This window comes from Denticeps clupeoides, chromosome 1 (assembly GCF_900700375.1).
Source record: "Denticeps clupeoides chromosome 1, fDenClu1.1, whole genome shotgun sequence".
Lineage (NCBI taxonomy): Eukaryota > Metazoa > Chordata > Actinopteri > Clupeiformes > Denticipitidae > Denticeps > Denticeps clupeoides.
The window spans coordinates 23,038,169-23,061,185 of record NC_041707.1 but is presented as its reverse complement, the minus strand read 5'-3'; the positions used below and the strand labels follow the sequence as shown (position 1 = coordinate 23,061,185).

The following is a 23,017-nucleotide window of genomic DNA, read 5'->3' as shown; positions in this document are numbered from 1 at the left end:
ACAAGAAACAGAGTGGGAGGCCTCAGGATCTTTCCAGCACTTACAATGCAGTCTAATTCACACCTTTTTTGATTCACAGGTAGTATCAGCTCATCATCAGCTCATTAAGCAACAACAAACAGCTACAGCTTATAAGCTTGACACTCCCATATTCCAGTTAGAATTGACAAAGCTCCTCGTATGAAAAAGCGAAATATAAGTCCAGTTGTCTTCATTTGAACTTATTTTTTTGGAAATACTGTGGGATTATTTCATGAAATCTAATTGATTGGTTAAATTTAACAATCAGAAATCTATTGAAAACTGAATATTTGCTACAGACACATTTTTTTATTCAAAATGTCTATTGAGATTATGTAATTATACGAGAATCAATCCCGTTTTGATTCTTGGGTTGAACACTTTGATCAAGAAACAATGCTCATAAATCCATATATTTGTTACCAGATCGTGGTTTGAATTATTTGATACTAGTCTGTGTATAGCTTGTATAACAGTACAAATAAATTTGCTGTCCCCTCAAAATAACTAAACACACAGCCATTAATCACTGCTGGCAACAAAAGTGAGTACACCCCCCAGTGAAAATATCTAAATTGTGCACAGTTAGCCATTTGTTTCTCCCCAGTATCATGTGACTTTTTAATGTTACAAGGTCTCAGGCGTGAATGGGGAGCAGGTGTGTTAAACTTGATGTTGTTGCTCTCATACTCTCATACTGGCCACTGTAGTTATTGCACTTCATGGCAAAGAACATGAAAAAAACAATTGTTTCTCTACAAGGCCTAGGCTATAAGAAGATTGCCAACACCCTGAAACTGACCGTACAGTGGTTTAACAGGATAGGTTGGACTCACAGGCCTCACAATGGTTGACCAAGTGCACGTGTTCAGCATCATATCCAGAGGTTGTCTATAGATGTATGAGTTCTGCAAGCATTGCTGCTGACGTTGAAGGGGTTTGCAATCAGCCTGTCGTTGCTGAGACTATATGCTACACACTGCGTCAAATTGGTTGTCCCAGAAGAAAGCATCTTCTAAAGATGATGCACAAGAATGCCGGCAAACAGTTTTCTGAAAACAAGAAGACTAAGGATATGGATTCCTTGAACCATGTCCTGTTGTCTAACATGTACTGTGACATACTGAAGCGGAGCATGTTTCCCTTCCTTCAGAAACTGGGCCGCAGGGCAGTATTCCAACATGATAACAACCCCAAATTCACTTCCAAGGCAACCACTGCCTTGCTTAAGAAAGTGAGGGTATAGGGGATGGACTGGCTAAGACCAAGACCTGTCTCCAGACCTAAACTGGCTTGTGGCTATGTAACCCCATACACTGCAAGCAGTTCTGCCCTGTGTATTCTGAAACGTTTCTGTCATCTCCAGCATTAATGTTTTCTGTTTGTGGGACATTAATCCTTTAATCGACATGTGCTTCCTTAGCTTTGACCGTGTCACTAACATCATACTGCGAATGGCCCAAAAGACCTGGAGATGGATAGAGGAGGTGGGTCGTGATGAAAGTTGTATCACGGCATGAATTAGACCCTAGTCATAAAGCAGCAGTCCAATGCAACACACCTCACATTACAGCTGTAAATCTTGGTGGGTTCAGGCTCAATTTCTATCATTTTTTGTTGCATCATGTTGAACTCACGTTAAATGAGCGGTCATCAAACATGAACTTCTGGTCTATATTGTTTCCATGTTATTTGCTGCTTGTAAATTGGTTTTGGTGATTTGCTCACATGTTAAATTTAAATGTTATTTGGTGGTGGCCTAGCGGTTAAGGAAGGGGTCCCTGTAATCAGAAGTTTGTCTGCCAAGGTGCCACTGAGCACCGTCCCCACACACTGCTCCCCAGGCACCTGTCATGGCAGCCCACAGCTCACCAAGGGTAATGGTTATAAGCAGAGGACACATTTCGTTGTGTGCACCGACAATCACTTCACTTAAAAAGATGTTATTTTTCTGCTTATGCCTGTTGACACATCAACTCTCCAGATCATGCCTAATACTGGGTACCCCAAACCCTTGAACATTGTCATTCTAACATGATAATAGTGTTTTATTTTCAATCTTTTTGCACTAGCTGCTGAGATGAACCCCATGTCACAGCTGTACTACAAGAAGGCCAGCTACTCGCCGTACCGCGACCGGATCCCACTGCAGATTGTGCGGGCTGAGGTGGAGTTGTCACCTGAAGAACGCTGTTTCCTGTCTGCAGTGGAGAAGGGCGACTATGCAGGAGTACAGCATGCGTTACGTGAGGCCCAGGTCTATTATAACATCGATGTTAACTGTGTGGACCCTCTCGGACGGAGTGCGCTTCTCATTGCCATTGAGAATGAGAACCTGGAAGTGATGGAGTTACTGTTGAACCATGGAGTCGCCACAGGTGATGGCCTCCTTTATGCCATCCGCAAGGAAGTGGTGGGAGCTGTGGAGTTGCTGTTGTCGCATCGACGGCCAAGTGGCGAGAAACAGGTATGTTGGTGTATGCAATAAATGAATCTATTTTAGAATAAGGCAGTAACGTAACAAAATGTGGCAAAAGTGGTGCTCTGTGAACACTTTCCAGATGCACTGTATGTGTGTTATAGATAGACGTGCAAGGTTAGTGCAACAAGTCAGGAAATTAAGATGGCACATGATTGGGGTGTATGTATTTTGTCAAGTTTGTGTGTTTCTTTTTTACTGTTTTGTCCATTACATGGCTGGAGGCTAAGCCTAAGCGCATGTGAAGCTGTTGCTTCTTTTAACCTCAGAAAGATGGTCACTATGGTAATAAATAAAAAATCAGGCTCACCCTGATCTGGATATAGTGATCTTACACTATATCCAAATGCGCAATCAGGCGCCAATCAGATTAGGGAAGGGGCGGGCCCTTGGTCTGGTCTAAACAGGTACAGATCCAGCAGTTTCCTCCACTAATGTGTTTCGTGTTTTCATACTGGCAAAGCAAATCGTAAGTCATGGACAGCACTTTTATAAAGCCAGGGAAGAAAGCAAAGATGTTGATAAAAGCATAAGAAATAAATGGCACTGGACTTGGATAGAAGAGGTGGGTCATGAAGAAAGTTGTATCATGGCACGAATTAGACCCTAGTCATAAAGCAGCAGTCCAATGCAACACACCTCACATTAAATCTTGGTGGGTTTGGCCTCAATTTCTATCATTTTAGTTGCAATGTGTCAAACTCACGCGTTAAAGGAGCAGCCATCAAACACAAATTTCTGGTCTATATTGTTTCCATATGATTCGCTGCTTGTTTTGGTCATTATTTTCAAATATTACATTTAAATGTAATTTTTTTTTTCAATTATTGCTTTTAATTATTGCAAGAGAGATGCGAAAATGAATGCTGAAGAATTACAGCCCTATTACAGCTCTACCTCACGTTTGGGGGCAAAGGCCACAGCAGATATTCCACCAATGAGTTTTCATTGTGGAACACTGTAGCACAGCACACGGTACACACAATGAAATGTGTCCTCTGCATTTAGTTACCCTTGGTGAGCAGTGGGCAGCCATGACAGGCGCCCGGGGAGCAGTGTGTGGGGATGGTACCTTACTCAGTGTCGCCTCTGGCCACTGGAGTGTGATGAGTCATATACTAGTACAAGGCTGATGGTGAAAAAAAAGCCTGAGCCTGAACTTTTTCCAAGAATGTGAGCAGGGGTGGGGGTGCTATGTGTGTGAAAACGTATCCGTGAGCATCATACTATAAAGAGATATGTGGCTGATTCAGACTCGTGAATGTCAAGGTGTAGATCCTTCAGAGGATTGCACTTATCCATTTATTTACCACTGTTCACTAGCATAAATGGCTACAGTGACCCCAGAAATTCATGAAGAATAATTTTCAAGCAGCCTTGTTTACTGATGAGTGCTGTGCAGTCCTGGATGTTTAGAAGAATGGATGACCCTGCTGCATTTTTGGGTCCCATGTCCCAATATGTCCCAAGCAATCAGTACAGAATCCAGAATTCACATGTGTCAATACCGCTGTCATATTTGGACAGGGTTCCAAACTCATTGACCAGTACTGTGACATTTGAACCATGTATGGCTGTAATAACGAGCGAAATCTAATGTTCATCTTTCATAAAAAATTAAGTATTTTCATAGTGACTGGTGACAGGCTGGTGTTTCGGTTCTTTGTAGTATGTGCCTTTGTATCTGCATAGCCTTTTTTTTCCTTCTTTTTTTTAATTTGTGGTTCAATTTTGAACTGAAGGCCTTGTTCACATTAGTTCACAACTGGAATGGGTAATCCATTTATTACCTGATGGTTGGATTACTGTAATTCTTTATACTTTGGTACTAGTGAATCCTTAACCCATCGGCTGCAACTGGTGCAGAACAGGTACTCACTGGCAAGCGAAAGTTCTGGCCTTATTTCATTGGTTACCAGTGTAATTTAGGATTGAGTTTAAGATCTTGTTGATTGTTTTTAAAGCTCTTTACGGGTCAGCACCTTATTACCTCTGTTACCTTCTTCACACCAACGGTCCAGCAAGACAACTTTGGTCATCTGATCAGCTGCTCTTGACCATCCCTAGGACTAGACTAAAGACTCGTGAAAATAGAGCCTTTGGGGTTGCAGCTCCCAAGCTGTGAAACAACCTTCTCAGGCACGTTTGATTAGCATATTAGTAGTTTTGGTACCTTGTATTGTTTTATGTCTTGTTTTTATATTTCTATTATTTCATGTTCTAAATGTTCTATGATGACTTGTATTCGTTGTTAGCTGTCAATTTTCATGTACACATTACCTTGTACAGCACCTTGGTCAACTGGTTGTTTACGTTTTACAGCACTGTACATCTCCCTTCAATTTCCCTACTATCTCTCTGCCTGTTTTGCTCATTAATATTGAGGCAAAAAAATGGGACACGAGAGGAGAAGGAATTCAGATTTCAGTAAAGTTAGCAGTGAGTTCTGTATTCAGCAGACATTAATAGAACTTTGCTGGATTTTCTCTTACTCATTAAACAAAAAGAAAATAGAAATCTCCACTTTCACACAGTCATCTATGTCCGAATTTACACACACACACACACACACACACACACACACACACACACACACACACACTTGCTGCACATTTGATGTTATGTGTTAAAAAGGTACCGAAGATTGGAATCCAGTGATGAAGAAGGGGTAGACATCAGAGAATTGCATTGACCTTGATTATCTGACTCCATTAATTATTAGCAATGTATTTAAACTCATCTGATCTTACCTGGACATACAGAGGCATGGCACAATGGAAATTTCAAGTTACAAGTTACTATTGCAGTTACATGTAAATATTGTATGTAAAAATGTTACCAATTTTCACAAAAACCCAAATTAAAAGGAACGAGAAAGAAATAGAGAAAGTGAGAGAAACCCTGGAACCAGAGAGGGAGCCTGGCCCTGGGAAGAGAGGGGGGGAGATAAACAGACCCAGAAACTGGAGGAGAACCCAGCATTTGAGGGGGGACGAGCCCCAACAGACATTTCCGCCTTCTCCAAGCAGACATCATCCACCCCCACAACAAGGCTTTCTCGTCATGACACCTCAGGCCAGACCTGCCTTTATGTAACTTGTTCTGCACTATACCCCAATTTACTGATGAAAAGTGAAAAACTAAGTGCTCTTAATTTAATCATTAATTAACCTGTAATATTTTTTTATCTAACTCCTTAGGTTCCATCCCTGATGATGGACACTCAGTTCTCCGAGTTCACCCCCGACATCACACCCATTATGCTAGCTGCCCACACCAACAACTATGAAATCATCAAACTTCTGGTGCAGCGCAAGGTCACCATCCCACGGCCACACCAGATCCGCTGTGACTGTGTGGAGTGTGTGTCCAGTTCAGAGGTTGACAGCTTGCGGCACTCGCGCTCCCGCCTCAACATCTACAAGGCCCTGGCCTCACCTTCTCTCATTGCCCTGTCTAGTGAGGACCCCATCCTCACGGCCTTCCGATTAGGTTGGGAGCTGAAGGAGCTCAGCAAGGTGGAGAACGAGTTCCGGCAGGAATACGAGGAGCTATCACAGCAATGCAAACTCTTTGGCAAAGACCTGCTGGACCAGGCCCGTAGCTCTCGTGAGCTGGAAACCATTCTCAACCACAGAGATGACCAAAGCGAGGAGCCTGACCTGCATGAGTGCAGGGACTTGGCCAAGCTGAAGCTGGCCATCAAGTACCATCAGAAAGAGGTATGAGGCACTTGTCTACTAGTTTGAGTTGCATCAGATCTTTCCACATTTAACTGTGCCTTCAAGCTGCTGCTGCTGAGTGTTTGACTCTTGAATGGGATGCGTTTTATGATTATTATTCAATTATGCAGAATAGAATTTGACTGGTAGTTTGAAACAAATTTCACTTGATATATACCTTTTAAGATTCACAAACACACATCAAAGATCTAAAACTGTATCTGAATGAGGCACAATTCAGCATGGCTTTCTGTTTCCCCGCTTGGGTTGGAGACACATGGTTACAGAAGTTGCTGTGTGTTCATTGTTGCGATCAAAAAGCAAATAACAAAAAGCAAAACCTAGTTTCAATTAAAGAAAGAAAGGAAAAAACGAGTTTGGAGTCAAAGACGGTGATATCCCATATGTGATACCCCATTGCTGATCAAATTTTGCAGTTTAAACCCAGCAATTATTAAAGTCCCGCAGTTTGAACCACACAACTGAACATTCCATAATTGTACATTTTTACAAACTACAGTCATCTGAGTGCTGTTGAAAGTCTGGTCTGATTTCTGACTGTTGCAATCAGAGTAATAACAAAACCATCACGAAATGTTTCTCACAATAATTGTACTGCTAACACAGATAGTTTCAATATTGAATTTGTCATAATTGCATGTACTATTGCTAATGTAGTACTTTTTTCATATACATGTCTAAGCTTTCAAAAAGGACCTTAATACATCAATACTTTTTATCATTCCACTAACCATAGCACAACAAGCTTCTATCTTTACAAATTAATAGTTTTATTAATAAAACAACTTCAGAGTGTTTGCATTTGATCCAAGAATCAAATAGCCTAGACCAGGGGTGGGCAAACTACGGCTCGGTGGCCACATCCTGCACGGTAGTCTTTTTAATCCGGCCCGCTGAAGATTGGCAAAAATTGCTGAAATAAAGTAAGAATTATGACTGCTCTCATTTGAACTCGTCCTGTAATGCTTGGCATTCCACCATGTGGCGCATTAGCCGTAGATGGCGCTGAATATCTTTGCCCAAACCCCAAAGTTTTAACACTATTTTGTGCAGTAAATGAGCAGTCAGGTGATGTGTTTTGACCAGTGGAAAGATGCAAAAACGTGAGGAGGCGCGTTTTTGAAACTTACTCTAGCCTCTGGCAATGTTTTAGTTGTACCGGCAATGAAAACAATGTGTGGGGTGCGGCACAACTTTGACCATGATGTTAAAAAATGTATTAACAACATATTCTTGACAAAGTAAAGAGTTTTCTGCATGCGCACATTTGAATAATGTGGTGCGCTCATTTTGGCTGGAATAGAAGCTTTTTATTTGTACAAACTGGTAGCCGGAGTCAACGTTATAACATGCCCATTTTTTACTTACTGATTTGCGAGAACGTGGCTGCTCTCACTCTCTGGCACCACACAATGGAGACTGTGCATAACCGCCCACCTACACTAAACTGTGTAAACATGTAACACACATCTCAACATGCAACATTCCACTATTTGCGTATTGCTCATTCACTCAATTCCTTTTCTGTCTTAGTTTAGCAAGCCTTTCTCCAAAGTGAAGGCTGATAAGCAACACAGTTGGCAGAATATTAACACTGTAATAACAACAACAAAATTTATTTCTTATATAGCCCAAAATCACATACAGTATGTCTCAATGGGCTTTGACAGGCCCTACAGTTGACACCCCCCACACTTGACCCTTCTGCACACAAGGAAAAACTCCACACAAAAAAACTCTAGGAGAGAGAAAAAAAAGAAAGGAAGAAATCTTGGGAAGGAGTGATACAGAGAGGGACCCCCTTCCAGGGTAGAGTGAGCCTGCAAATTGTGTCAGTGCAGGGCTAGTGATGATTTGCACAATATAATAATAAGTCCTATAGTTGTAGGGTTGGAGAAGTCCAGAATGTAGTCCAGTGTCGTGGTCTAGATTACGTGTCCATAATGATGCTACTGGTCCACTTGAAGATCCCTGAAGCTGTAGTTGTAATGGTGGTGGTGGCTGTGGTGACCCTCTGGTTCGTTTCATGCTATGTCCTCGTTTAGCAGTTGTCAGGAACCAGCACCCATTGATTGAAGGGGGCGTGGCGGGTTGTAAAGAACTAAAAGTTCACTCAGGTATTGCAGGGCGAGACCATTTAGAGCTTTATAGGTCAAAAACAGGATTTTGTAGTCAATCCTAAATTTGATGGGTAACCAGTGCAGTGATTGTAAGACTGGGGTGATGTGGTCAAATTTCCCAGTTCTAGTTAGAACTCTGGCTGCAGCATTCTGTACTAGCTGGAGTTTACTCATGCACCTACTAGAGCATCCAGACAGTAATGCATTGCAGTAATCTAACCTTGATGTAATAAATGCATGGACCAACTTTTCTGCATCATGCATTGAAATGATATTTTTTATTTTCACAATATTTCTGAGGTGAAAGAATGCTATCCTAGTGACATTATCTACGTGAAAATTGAATGAGAGACCTGCATCAATGATGACACCTAGATCCTTTACTTTAAAGGTTATCCAGGGTTATGGTGTAGTCAGCTAGCTTATTGTCTTGTCAGGGTTTAACAGGAGAAAGTTGGTGAGCATCCACTGTCTAATGTCCTTCAGACAATTCTCTATTTTGTTCAGCTGCTGCCTCTGATCTGGCATTGCTGACAGATACAGCTGTGTGTCGTCAGCGTAGCAATGAAAGCTAATACAGTGTTTGCGGATGACGTCACCTAAAGGTAACATGTATAGGGAAAAAAGTAACGGACCTAGAACAGAAACTTGTGGAACACCAAACTCTACGAAACACCAATGCCTTTTTTATGTTTATGTCTGATATGTATGCATCTTGTGCTGGCCTGGTCCAACTGACAATTTTTAAAAGTCAATGTGGCCACTGAGCTTAAAAGTTTGCCCACCCCTGGCCTAGACTGTAGGCAATGTGCCAGGCAGGCCAGTTTCCATGTAGCTGGTTACATTACATTTGAAGCATTTATCAGATGCCCTTATCCAGAGCGACTTACAGTCCCCTGCTGGATTAACTTCAGCTTAAGTGTCTTGCTCAGGGACACAATGGTAGTAAGTGGGATTTGAACCTGGGTCTTCTGGTTCACAGGCGAGTGTGTTACCCACAAGGCTACTACCACCCACCCACATCCATGTACTATAGGCCGGCTGGGAAGCCGGACGTTTCAAGGAAGAAAGAAGCCTTCTGCGAGTAGCAGATATGTCCTAGTAGGTATCACATTGCACAAGAAGCCATATCAGGAGAAGGCACTTGCAGGTGAGGACCAGCCAGGTTTCAGGGGATCAGTTCTGACTGGGTTGAGGATAGAGGTGGTTGAGGTTTTGTACTGAGGGGCTATGCCTTGGTCCGCTTTCACTTTCTTCATGGTGTTGTCTTTGGTGGTTTAATGGCCATCCAACTTCTCAGCCATGGCAATTCCAGTCGTCCTAAACAACCCAGAGTCATGCATGAAAACTCTCTGACATGCCAGCTAACCATGGAGTAACCATGGAGCCACCCTCTCTTCTTCTTCATAACCTCCCCAACTTTGCAGCCATATGGTGGAAGGAATGCTCCAGGCGCTTACACAGTTGCAGTCATTGTCCTCCTCCTCCTCCACACAATGGCACAAACCTTGGATTCACCTCGGCGGTTGTCCTCTCCTAAGGGATGAGGGACAAAACACAGGTGAGCAGAGAAAATAAGGCATAGACACAGGTGAACAAAATAATTACACTGAATTGGATCAGTCAACCAAAATGTTTAACAGTTCCAAAAGCCCACCTGCATGGCTATGTGAGCAGAAATGTGTACTCTGCACAGCCAACCAAACATGAATTCTACAATTTACTTGGTGTTGCATAGATACATTTATTTTTCTGTATGAAGTTTTCTCATGATGTGAGTGAAAAAAGAGAGAAAACAGGTAGTGGTAAACAGCACAAAAGACAAAAAATCATAGACTGTGTTACATGCATATAGTTAAATGTAATATGTTTTTATTCCTTTTAAACTAGATACTCTCTCTAAGCTCTGTAAGTTGCACATTTTCAGCATTCAAAGAGTGTATTGCAGTGTGTCATGCCACACCAGTAGGTAAGGGAAGCACTGACGCTCCACAGGAACAAATGTGTTTAATAAAGGAAAAAAGAACTGCATATTGGCACTCAGTTGGTTTGTTGGCAGAGTGAGAGTCAATGTAAGAGGACAGGGAGACAGGGTAGAGAATTATGGAGAGAGACAGGCAAACCATGGAGGGTGAGTGAGAAAGTAACAACGAGAAAGTGAGAAAAAACACAAAGGAGAATCTGCCACTGGACCTGACCACCACACTGGAAAGGTAAGAACAGAAAAAGGTTGGACTAGGTGTCGTGGGCCTGGGACTGGCATTACTGGCAACTAAGGCAGAGCCAGGTAATGAGCAGGGGAATCTGGCTGTGAATCCGCCAGCCTCACAGGGACTCACAGGACTATGGGAGACAAGGCCAGGTTACGTGAAGCCGGAATTGAAGCAGGACATAGATACGTTGTGGGGACTGGAAGCAGGAATGAAGGCAGAGTCAAGCAGTGAGGAGAGAATCTGGCATCAACCTGTCAACCCAGCTGGGATGGGATGGCAGAAGACTGGTGCAGGTGACATGAAACTGGAATTGGACATGACCTTGGAGTTGCTGCTGGGACTGGATGAAAGCAGGTCTAGGCATTGTGGAAAGGGAACTGGAGTTGGACCTGGCAATCACACTGGAAATGGAAGAACACAGGAAGGTGGATCCACATGATGCAAGACAGGTAAAAGAGGAAGCATGCAGATGCTGGCCATGGCATTGGGTAGAATTCTAACTCGGAGAATGTGGATGTCATCCGGTAGTCGAGTGTCTTACCCACTAGGCTACTACCAACCTAATGTATGAAAATATTTACAGTCTTTCCACCAAATTGGTCTGTGAACTCTGCAGCCTGCACCCTTATTGCAGTTAATTTAATTAACCTGCAAACAGCTGTGGAAATAATGTGAAATTGTGGGCAACTGTGCTCCCTGGTTCCATGGTGACAGTTCTATTGAAATTCAGTCTTGGTGCATTAACATCATCAGCAAGCACTGTTTTTGTTGAGCTTCAAGGTTTTGTTGGGCCAATGGCACAATTGTGTCAATTCCTATGTGATCAATCCCTCTCCCCAAGAGATCTCCAGATCTCTTGACTATGCAATCCATGCATAGTCACTAGTGCCCAACTATTTACACTGCTTACATTAAGTGAGGGATATTATGAGAGACTTAGTGGATATCATACAGTGTCATACGGTGTATTGGGTCGGTGGCAGGCAGTCAGATGTTGCTCGTGAACTTGGTGTGTCTCAAAGTGTCATCAGCATCAAGACACAGAACTACTGGCAGAGTTCATTAAAGACCCAGAAGTGGAGCCCCACGAGTGACAGACCACAATGATAACCAGGACTTATGCACTCATACATCGTTATACAACTGCCACACAGCTGCAGGCCAATTTACAAGATGCGAGGGTACTAGGGTTTCCAGACAAACCGTTCACAACTGACTCTACCGTTTGGCTTGAATGCCAGACGATCGTTGCAGGTGACTCCACTGACACAAAGACACCGCTGTGAATGCGCAAAACAATATGACACAGACAATGCAGCAGTGGGTTACCATCCTGTTCACTGATGAGTGTCAGGTCATCAGCGTTGCTGGAGAAGGCGAGGCGAGCGATACCCTGAGGTCAAAGCAATAAATATTAAACTAATGAAAATGGTGTTTCTGCTCATACATTATTTATGGGTTAAATGCAGAGGATGAATTTCACTGTGTGCACCGTGTGCTGTGCTGCTGTGTATCACAATGATAATCACTTCACTTTCAGATATGCCGTATTACCATATGGCTGCACCATGTCAGTATGTCAAAGTCAAAGTCAGCTTTATTGTCAATTCTGCCACATGTACAGCTGTCCTTCAGTCTGCTGGTCCTGGCCTGGAGACTCCGCAGTCTCCTCCCTGATGGCAGCAGGCTGAAGAAGGTTTGCATTGGGTGGGTGGGATCAGCTGCTATGCCGAGGGCTTTCATGGTGAGGCAGGTATATGTGGGAATGTGGAATATACCTGCATTATATTTTGAAAAAATACCAAGATTATTTCCCTTCGAAATGGAAGATGTTCAGCAGTTCAAAACTGGTGTAAACCAGTGGGACTCAGGTTTACCTATCTACTGTCCAGAGATATGTACGGTCACACATATCTTCAATGTAATGGCGAACAAGAAGTCCTGGAATTGATGTATTGCCCCCCCACCCCCATTCTTTTTATTCTTGTTTTTTCCTGTGTGCCCATTGATCAATGTAGATTGCATATCCAATACACCTGCCAGCAATGGAATCAATGTCCTTTCAGGCAAGAACCTGAACTCAGCTATTCTCTGCGGCAGAACAGTAGCAGACAATGACTCTCCCATCACACAAAAACCTTGTCATTTCTCTTTCTCGTCTCTGAGGCTGATTGCATTATTTTCTTAAGTCATTTGGGCTTGTTTTATTTAGTCTTTATTTATTCATCTTCAATGACTGTGTGTGATAGCTACCTTGAAATGTTTGGTAGTAGCATCATATCAATGGGACTATTATAGATTATTATTTTCCCACATTGTGTTATGTTGCAGCCTTATTTCAAAACGGATTAAATAAATTATTTTCCCTCAGAATTCTGCACACAACATTGCATAATGACAACATGAAAAAATGTTTGGCAAGTTTATTAAAAAGAAAAAAATGTGCATGTCTTTGCTCAAGATTTTGTCGATGCACTTCTTTGGCAGTGAGTCTTTTTGAATATGATGCCTCAAACTTGGCACACCTATCCCAGGACAGTTTCACCCTTCCCTTTTTGCAGCTCCTCTCAAGATCCATCAGGATGGATTTGATGCACAGCCATTGAAAGATCTCTCCAGAGATGTTCAATCAGATTTAAGTCTGGGCTCTGGCTGGGCCACTCACAGAGTTGTCCTGAAGCCACTCCTTTGATATCTTGACTCTGTTTAGGGGGTCGTAGTCCTGAACCATCGCTCTGAGCGCTCTCGAGGTTTTTATCCAGGATGTCTCTGTCCATTGCTGCAATCATCTTTCCCTCTATCCTGACTAGTCTCCCAGTTCCTGCAACTGAAAAACATCCCCATAGTATGATGTTGCCACCACAATTCTTCCCTGTAGGGATGGTATTGGCCTGGAGATAAAAGGTTCCTGGTTTCCTGCTAACGTGATGCCTGGCATTCACACCAAATAGTTGTCTCATCAGACCTGAGGATTTCTCATGGTCTCATTCAGTTTAGGTGGCCAACCAGCTCTTGGAACTTTTTTTTTTTTTTTTTTTTTAACTTCTCCCACTTCCATGAATGATGGAGGTCACTGTTCTCATTGGGACCTTCAATGCAGCAGAAATGTTTCTGTTACCTTAGCCAGATTTGTGCTTTATGATCATTCTGTCTCAGAGTTCTACAGACAATTACATTACTAAATGTTTGATTTGTGCACTGACGTGAACTGTCAGCTGTGAGACTTTATATACACAGATGTGTACCTTTCCAAATCAGGTCCTATCCACTGTTTTTTTATCACTGGTGAATTCATATTACATCTCAAGGATGATCGGGGAAACAGGAGGTACCTCAATTTGGAGCTTCATGGCAAAGGCTGTGAATACTTATGCACATGTGATTTCTCTTTTTTTATTTTTAATAAATTTGCCATATCCATTTTTGAATAAGGCTATAACATAAGAAGATGTGAAATACTTTCCAGATGCACTGTAATTGATGCACAGATTGAAGAAATCGACAAATTTCTCAATACAGTTGAATGTCAGTCATTATTAAAAGAGTATGCAATTAGTCTTTGTAGCAACATTAATCTAATGCATTAATTGAGCACTGTGAGAAAATAACTTCCGAACATCTCTCTACCTCATGTTTTCCTTCTCAACAAGCTTTGCAGTCAAACACAGATAGAACTAGTGCTACAGTACATACTGCAGGGAAAACAAATAGTTTGTGACTAATACAATGGTGCAATCCATTTCTCCTACACTCCGCAGCACCTGTCTGCTTTCACAGGTTCTGTTGAAACAATGAAAAACAGACAATCTCTTCCTCACTGCACACCACACTTAGCAATGCTTTCAGTTCCACACAGGCTTTCTCTTTAAAAAAAAAACAAGTGACATCACTGTCATCACCAGGAAAGGGTATTCTAATATGGTGGATGCACTTAAGGTGATTGTTTTTGCTAAATTTCTGTGACACTCTCTGGAAACTTTCTGGTAATTAAATACCTGTAGATCCAGGATTTGACTGGCATAACAGTCTGTATGTTTACACAATAGCAGACTGGACCCAAACCACATTTTCCACTCTGGATTTTGACCCTCAAACAGTGGTGCTTGCCTTTAGATGAGACCTTTATTACAAGGTAAAATGTAATGACAAGATAAAATATCCATGTTTATAAAATGGCCAAGTTGAGATATGGACCATTCATGGACACACTGTGTTCTGTCAGCTGGTTATATATATAAAGTGAACACTTAAAACAACACAATTCTGTGTAATCAAACTGTCAACTTAGGAAGCAACACTGATTGACAATCAAGCTTACATGCTGTTGTGCAAATGGAATAGACAAGAGGTGGAAATTATAGACAATTAGCAAGACATCCTCAACAAAGGCGTGGTTCTGCAGGTGGTGACCACAGACCACTTCTCTGCTCCTATGCTTTGTGGCTAATGTTTGGTCACTTTTGAATGCTGGCAATGCTTTCACTCTACAGGGTGGGCCATTTATATGGATACACCTTAATAAAATGGGAATGGTTGGTGATATTAACGTCCTGTTTGTGGCAAACTATTATATGTGAGGGGGCAAACTTTTCAAGATGGCTGGTGACCATAGTGGTAATTCTGACGTCGGCCATTTAGATCCAACTTTTGTTTTTTCAATAGGAAGAGGGTCATGTGACATCAAATTTATTGGTAATTTCACAAGGTTTTAACGTAACTTTATTCTTTCATGAGTTATTTACAAGTTTCTGACCACTTATTAAATGTGTTCAATGTCACCAACCATTCCCATTTTATTAAGGTGTATCCATATAAATGGCCCACCCTGTAGTGGTAGCACGAGAGTCTACAACCCACAATACTGTAGCATTACTGGCACATCAAGGTTTGCTCTGTCTGTCAGCATAGTCTCCAGAGCATGGAGGTGCTACCACAAGACAGGCCAGTACATCAGAAGATGTGGAGGAGACTGTAGGAAGGCAACAACCCAGCAGCAGGACTGCCACCTCTGCCATTGTGCAAGGAAGAACAGGAGCAAAATTACTTCCAGCAGGTCACAAATGTGCATGTTTCTGCTCAAACAGTCAGAAACAGGCTCCATGAAGGTGGTATTAGGGCCCGATGTTCATATGTGGGGGGATTGTGCTTTGGCATTTGCCAGAGAAAACCAAGATTCGCCACTGGTGCCTCATGCTCTTCACAGATGAAGGCAGGTTCACACTGAGCACATGTGACAGAGTCTGGAGATGCCATGGAGAATGTTCTGCTGCCTACAACACCCTCCTGCATGAAAGGTTTGGCAGTGTGTCAGTAATGGTTTAGGTTGGCATTTCTTTGGGGGGGCACTCAGCTTTCTATGTGCTTTCAAGAGGTAGTCTGATGAAGGCATTGATGCTATGGACTGACCCACCTGTTCCCCAGACCTGAATCCAATTGAGCACATCTGGGACATCATGTCTCAGATGGTGACCATCCACCATCAACAACAACATTTATTTCTTATATAGCCCAAAATCACACACAGTATGTCTCATTGGGATTTGACAGGCCCTACAGTTGACACCCCCACACTTGACCCTTCTGCACACAAGGAAAAACTCCACAAAAAAAAACTCTAGGAGAGAGAAAAAAAGAAAGGAAGAAACCTTGGGAAGGAGTGATACAGAGAGGGACCCCCTTCCAGGGTAGAGTGAGCCTGCAAATGGTGTCAGTGCAGGGTTGGGGATAATATAATAATAATAAGTCCTACAGTTGTAGGGTTGGAGAAGTCCAGGATGTAGTCAGTGTCATGGTCTAGATTACGTGTCCATAATGATGTTACTGGTCCATTTGAAGATCCCTATAGCTGTAGTTGTAACGGTGGTGGTGGCTGTGGTGACCCTCTGGTTTGTTTCATGCTATGTCCTTGTTAAGCAGTTGTCAGGAACCAGGGTTTATTTGCTGGTGTCTTCTCTGGGGTCTGCCAGTAGTCTGGGCGCTTGATTCCGTGTCTCGGAGAAAAACAAACAGAAGCAGCGGCAGACGGTTGCACTGTACGACCGATACTGAAATATGTGGTTATAGTGGTATATTGGTGCTACAGTGGCCCGGTAATTTCCTTTAATTCTGAGTGTAACTCCAAATCCAGGCCTACATGGGTTGTTAAATTGGATTTCTGTTGATTACAACATTGCATACATGCAGAGAAAGCACATAGTGGGGTCACAAAATTCACCCTCCTTCCTTATAGTCGTAACATAAGTCACAGAAAATTAGACACAAAAATAGTATATATAAATTTTGTGTAACCAAACCACATCGGCACATTTTTTTATCACTTTGGTGCTGCTTACAATAAAAAAAATAAAAAAGAACAAAAAAGGTTTAATTGTCTCAAACGGTGATTTGTACTTTATTTGTGCATTGCAAAGTGGTGCATGGCCTACTTTTAATGTCACTGAAGGTTAAGCATTACACAAGCTGGTATTAGATGATGAGTGTAGTAGTCATTACCAATCATAAATCTGTTTGTAAAGTTGAATCTTCTATAGCCAGAAAAGTAAATTAATTCTCTCCACAATTGGATTGGTCCAATCCTGTGCAAGATGAGACACTCTGTGAGTGAGTGTATGTGTGGTGTGTGTTTTTCACACATGGCTTGTATCATTCTCTGAATTCATATTTGACTGCAAGAATTTTAGCATGCTTTTCATGAATTAACCAGGACTTCCCTGCTTCTCCAGAGATGATCACTGACAGCTAAATAGGAGACAGTTGTGCCAGTCTCAGTAAAACGCCTTCACCACAGCCTGCACATGACCTGAAAACACCAGCTCTGCATTGCAAACTTAATCTGACTGGTTGTATTTTAAACAGAATATATTTATAGGGTCTCAGCTCTATCCACATTTCCAAGCTGATCTCTATAGAAGATCCGCAGTTGAAGTGCTTGCAGTCCACTGGACCCAAACAGGATGTTGTTTCTGGCCCTTTCACAATTTTTGTGCAAAAATCAGGGTGTGTGAATTTTTTTTGTATCTCACTAAGGAAGAAAATTAGCTAGTCTTGTAGCTGGACGGCACAACAATGCAAGTGTGAAAGAACAGATGTAGACAGAAAAAAAACAACCAAGGGCCATTGAGGATAGAAAGAATAAATACAGCTTTGTGGTAAGGGATGACTCAATTAAAAAAAAAATGTGTACACTTTCAGAGAGTAAAAAAAAAAGTTGTGTCTCAGGCTGTCAGTCAGATATGCTAATTTCCCTGACTAGTATAAATATTCATATTATGGATGTACTCCTCCTTTCTTTGGCTAATGAGTTGCCAGTGTTGATCTAGACATTTACTGCTGACTAATTAAGGGTTAAGTTAATGTGTCCAGCTTTAAGTTAAGTAAAGGCTGTGCAGATCATTTCTAATAATGAAAATATAATATAATCATTTAAATAAGCATGAGAATAAACTAATTATATGGGTCATGCAGTGTTCTCCATAACCAAAACATTAATAATTCCTTCTGCTCTGCAGGCAGAAGGCACAATTGCAATAGATAATTATATGAACCAAACAGTGAAAGTGAAGTGATTGCTTGCTGTGCTTCAATGACAATGAAATGTGTCCTCTGCTTTTAACCATCACCCTTGGTGAGCAGAGGGCAGCCATGACAGGCGCCCGGGAGCAGTGTGTGGGTACAGTGCTCAGTGGCACCTTAGCTGCTCGGGATTCAAACCGGCAACCTTTCCATGAATAACAATGGAAAGAGAAAAGTAGAGGCTTAATTAGGATAATTAAGTACATATGAGGGTATTTAGACAAGACAAAGATAGGGCACTACCTGCTGGCAGCAAGATGTTACACGCTGTTGACGTGACAAATGCAGGCCTTTTTCCAGTGGTATGTTCTAAATATTTCATATTAATTTCAAATAAATTAAAATCCCTTTGAGGATTAGCAAGTGTTGTTATACAGCACAGAACGGTGGGTTTTCAGGACACAGAAGGAGGAGAACCCAGGTGAGGGTAAGTTTCACCATAAGTTTAAACTGGATGAACAAACATAGACCTCTACTTTGGTACAGGCGGAGTGGACACTGGGACAGGAAAGTTTGATGCTATTACGGGGAACTTACACACACACCTGCAAAAAAGAACAAAAGATGGATGTCTGGCTGACTCGACTCAAGGCCTTGTCTTAACGCCAAAACAAAGACGGTGATGCTAACATAAGGACTAGTGCGTGGCGGAGCACTCATTTGCTGGTTCAAGCTGCAATGCCAGAACCTACTTAAATTGCACAGAAAATATAGCCCACTGGTGGAGGAGAACCAATTAAAAACACCAAGTGTATGCTTTAAAGGGGATAATATTTTAACATTTCTGTTCTGTGTTAATGAAAGGGGGGGTTTATTTTAAGTAATAGAGCATCATGCAGTACAAATGAATATGATTCATGAAGCGAGTAATTATAATTCGCTAATTGTGCTTTTGTTTTTCTAGCCAACGCAAAAATTAAAATGAAATTCATCATTGTATATCCAACTGGAGCCCTGAAACATGACCAAAAATATAAAAATTATGCTAAGAATGTTAAATTTTTTATTTCAGTTTAATCCAATCATCTTTGTCTGACTGTTTTTTTTTTATTGCCCATGAACCAAGATAAAGACAGTTGTGGTCTTTGTGCTCAAATCCCATCTCTCTTATCTAACAGAATGGAAAGAAGCAAGTGTTAACATTGGGACTCTTGCTCCCACTCTCCTCTCTTTCCTTCTGTTGTTTCGTTGTTTTCTCTTTTCCTTTGCATTGTTCTGGTTGGTCTCAGTGGACTGGTTACTCTAACAAAGGATCGTTTAGCGAAAAATCTTCCCTTCAATGGCCCAGAAACTTGCAGCCCAATGAGAACCATCCCCAAGCTCCCTTAGTCCTTCCTTCATCATTTCTCTTCCTATCATCAATTACGCTAACATATATTCTGTTGCTCTTTTCTGTTCATCTCTTTGGCTCCATCTTCCTTAGCTCGCTTTTCACTAGTTTATTTTTACACTGTGTGTAGGTCTGATAGAGTGTGTGGCAGCTTCAGTGGATATAAGTGTGGTTGTGTGTGTGTTTGTGTGTGTGTGTGTGTGTGTGTGTGAGTAGAGTTTGCTTAACTTGGTATTCTTATGCAGTACAAAACATCTGACCTGTGGAAATGATATTGGTTAGGATGCCAGCTAATGCATCTTAAGATACTTCAGCCCTATATGATAGCTGAACCCTTGGAAAGGTTGTGGAAATGAAATTATATTTATACTGTGCAGTGTGAAATCATCTGCATAGGTGAGATGGAATTGCTCTGCTGAGGATGGAATAAGGACTTCTTTTCCAAGGACTTTTTTTTTTCTTTATCATGCATAAGAGATACCAGAACAGAAGCCGCTGTTTTTATAGCCTTTGCAGTTCCTACGTTGTTTCTGTAGCCTCTGATCTTTGGGTAAAGACCCTGATACTGGCATAAAATATGTCTGATCCTGTGGTTTCTGATACACATGTTCTGCAGCAATAATCTCCAGGCAGTGGTAAAATGGTGCACAGGCAGTGATGCTGGGTGTAGTGGGGGAATGTGGGAAGAATGAGCAAATTAGCATTTAAATCACATCCGGCCCTGATCTGAGGAAAATGAGATTGCGCTGGCTGTGGTTGCTTTAGTAGTGAAGGGAAGGAAGAAAGTGTGTGTGTGTGTGTGTGTGTGAGGTGAAGGGGCTTTACAGAGTATTGACATAGCCCTCTGCTATATATATATTTGCTGCATGGGTAACATGACATGGTCATTATCTGACATCAGCCAGATGACCTCCTGTTTCATGCTAACAATGGTGAAGTGGCTAAGAGTTCTTCTACATGCAACTCTTCAGAGTTGCATGTAATCATTTGCTCTAATGTGCTTATGCTAATGGTTTGTGAACAGGATATATGCTCTGTATTGCTGTGTAAAGGGACATCCAAAACTGTTTTTACAAGGACTTTTAGAACTTTTACTGTTTTAAGAACAGTAATATTTTCCTTTTGCCTTTAAGCTCAAGAAATGTCTTGGTAATTATATTAATGATATACTTTGTGTGAATAAAAAAAGAATCCCCCATGAAAATGCATAACACAAAAGCACTGAGAATGCAAACAAATGGAGTAGCAAGTTTTTCAAAGTTAAGGTAAATAATATATATTGCCTTGTTGTATAGTGTTGTTTGCACTATTTAAACTACCTGACATTTTAACAATATGCTGAATATATGGATTTTCCAATTAATTCAGATGATCTTATTTTTAATGCCATCTGGAATAATTGCATTCTTCCAATTGTTTTCTCATAATGCCTTAAGTTATAGACCTGGGTAGGCAGTTATTAAACTGAAACATTATACTTTATTATCCATCTGTTTGTCCATACTAACAAAAACAATAACCTCAGAAAGTATATACATAAAAAATGTATAACAGCATATAAAAACACACTTGCACATTGCTGCCTAGCAACCGTGTCCCATCAGGACATTCGATCATGGCATGCCATGACTCCATGGTGGACAGTGCATTGTGTGCCTTTGTTCTAATCTACCCCAATCTTTTCATCTCTCTTTCATCCTCTTAACAATCGTCACCCCTATATGGGCCCATAATCCTGAATGATTATGAACTCTGTGATTAGAGCCCACAGGATTGGTGACTTGGGTGGGGAGGGCAGCTTTGCCCAAAAGCCCAACTGAATGTTATGTGTCATGCTGATTGATGGGGTTTGTTTAGCATTCACTGTTGACGTGAAAGTACCAGGTAATATATCATTGCTAATTTATTTGCCATGGGAATGTGAGTAATTTTGTAGCCGAGCTATCTTTTATTTTATTCTTTTTCATTGCATCCCTCTCATTCTCTTGCTCTGCACCAGTTTGCTTTTTTCAGCAGCAGTGTGCTCTGTGTCCTCTACTTATCAACTTGATCACCTCTCCTCATCCCTGTTTTTATTACTTTCTTGCCGTTCCATTTTTTTCTTTTCTTTCTTTTCTTCTTGGGGGGAAATAAGGTCTAAATTTTTTTTGTGCTGTATGAATAAATCGGTATCTTTCTCTCTTTCTCTCTCTCTCCCGCAGTTTGTTGCACAGCCTAACTGCCAGCAGCTTTTGGCTACCCTCTGGTATGACGGTTTTCCAGGCTGGCGGCGTCGCCATTGGGTGGTCAAGCTGGTCATGTGCTTTATCATCGGCCTCCTGTTTCCCATCTTCTCCATAGTCTACCTGCTGGCGCCCAGGAGCACTCTGGGCCTTTTCATCAAGAAGCCCTTCATCAAGTTTATCTGCCACACAGCGTCCTACCTCACCTTCCTCTTCCTTCTGCTGCTGGCATCCCAGCACATTGCCCGCACCAACCTTCACATGCAGGGACCTCCACCCACCGTGGTAGAGTGGATGATTCTGCCTTGGGTGCTGGGTATGTGTATGAAATTTATATCATTTATGAACAAAATGTGTCCCTAAAATATAAAAACAGGAAAAATGTCTGGATATTTGATCTTTTGGTTTTTGTCCTTGAAACAGCTGCAGCAGTAGATACAGTGCACACTTTGTGCCAGTCTCTTGAAAGCCTCTTCAGCTGTCTTTGACTGCTGACCTACCAGTGGCTGGATGTCAATAAAAGGCATTAAAGTGGTGTCCAATCTCCCCCACACACAATATACATCAAGTGAAGTCTTAACTCATACCAATTGCTCTTTAAACTGTCACTTCCTTTTATGTGTAGTGGATTCCACCATGATTATGGATCAGAGAATCATGCTTTTGAGCTGTTTTGAAGCCTCAGACACAGGCAGCCTTGTTTGTGTGCATGGCATCATGAAAAACAAAATTCTGTTGCCATTTTGAGGAAGAATATGCACAAATCTGCTCATAGTCTAGGCTTGGGAAGTCGCTGGGTCTTCCATAAAGACAACAACCCAAAGCATACATCAAACTGAGTCCAAGGGTTCCTCAAGGATACCGAAACCAAGATTCTGGACTGGTCCACACAGAGCCCAAACCTCAATCCTATTGAGAATCTGTGGCGGGATCTCAAAGTGAATGTTCATGCTCAGAAACTATTCAATTTAGACCTGCTAGAACAATTTGCAATGGAAGAATGGGCCAAAATCCCTCAGGAGACCTGTGCCAGCCTAATACAGAACTACTGTAGATTGTGTCAGTTGTGGCTCAGAAAGGGTACACTATTTACTATTAATGGCCAGGGACTAATCATTTTGTATGTCACATTTTTGCTGTTTCTTGTTTCAACTCATAATCCCAATTAAACTTTGTGCCTATTGTTATTTATAGAATGAAGAGTGTTGTCTAATTTCATAAGGGCGGCTACTCATTTTGGCCACAACTGTATGGGGCCTATATAGTCTGTAGAATTCTACATATGCAACAATCACATGAATACATGGACCAGCAGAA

The 23,017-nt window shown here is 41.7% G+C and overlaps 1 protein-coding gene across 1 annotated transcript in view; it reads left to right on the top strand.

Moving 5' to 3' along the window:
- The window catches only part of trpc5a (transient receptor potential cation channel, subfamily C, member 5a), a 47,988-nt gene that overhangs the window by 10,373 nt on the left and 14,598 nt on the right, over positions 1-23,017 (top strand). The window contains exons 2-4 of the mRNA XM_028976560.1: positions 2,094-2,488; positions 5,701-6,222; positions 21,680-22,016. Of these exons, the coding sequence (XP_028832393.1) occupies positions 2,102-2,488; positions 5,701-6,222; positions 21,680-22,016 (1,246 nt within the window). The 5' untranslated portion in view covers positions 2,094-2,101. The remainder of the gene's footprint in view (positions 1-2,093; positions 2,489-5,700; positions 6,223-21,679; positions 22,017-23,017) is intronic.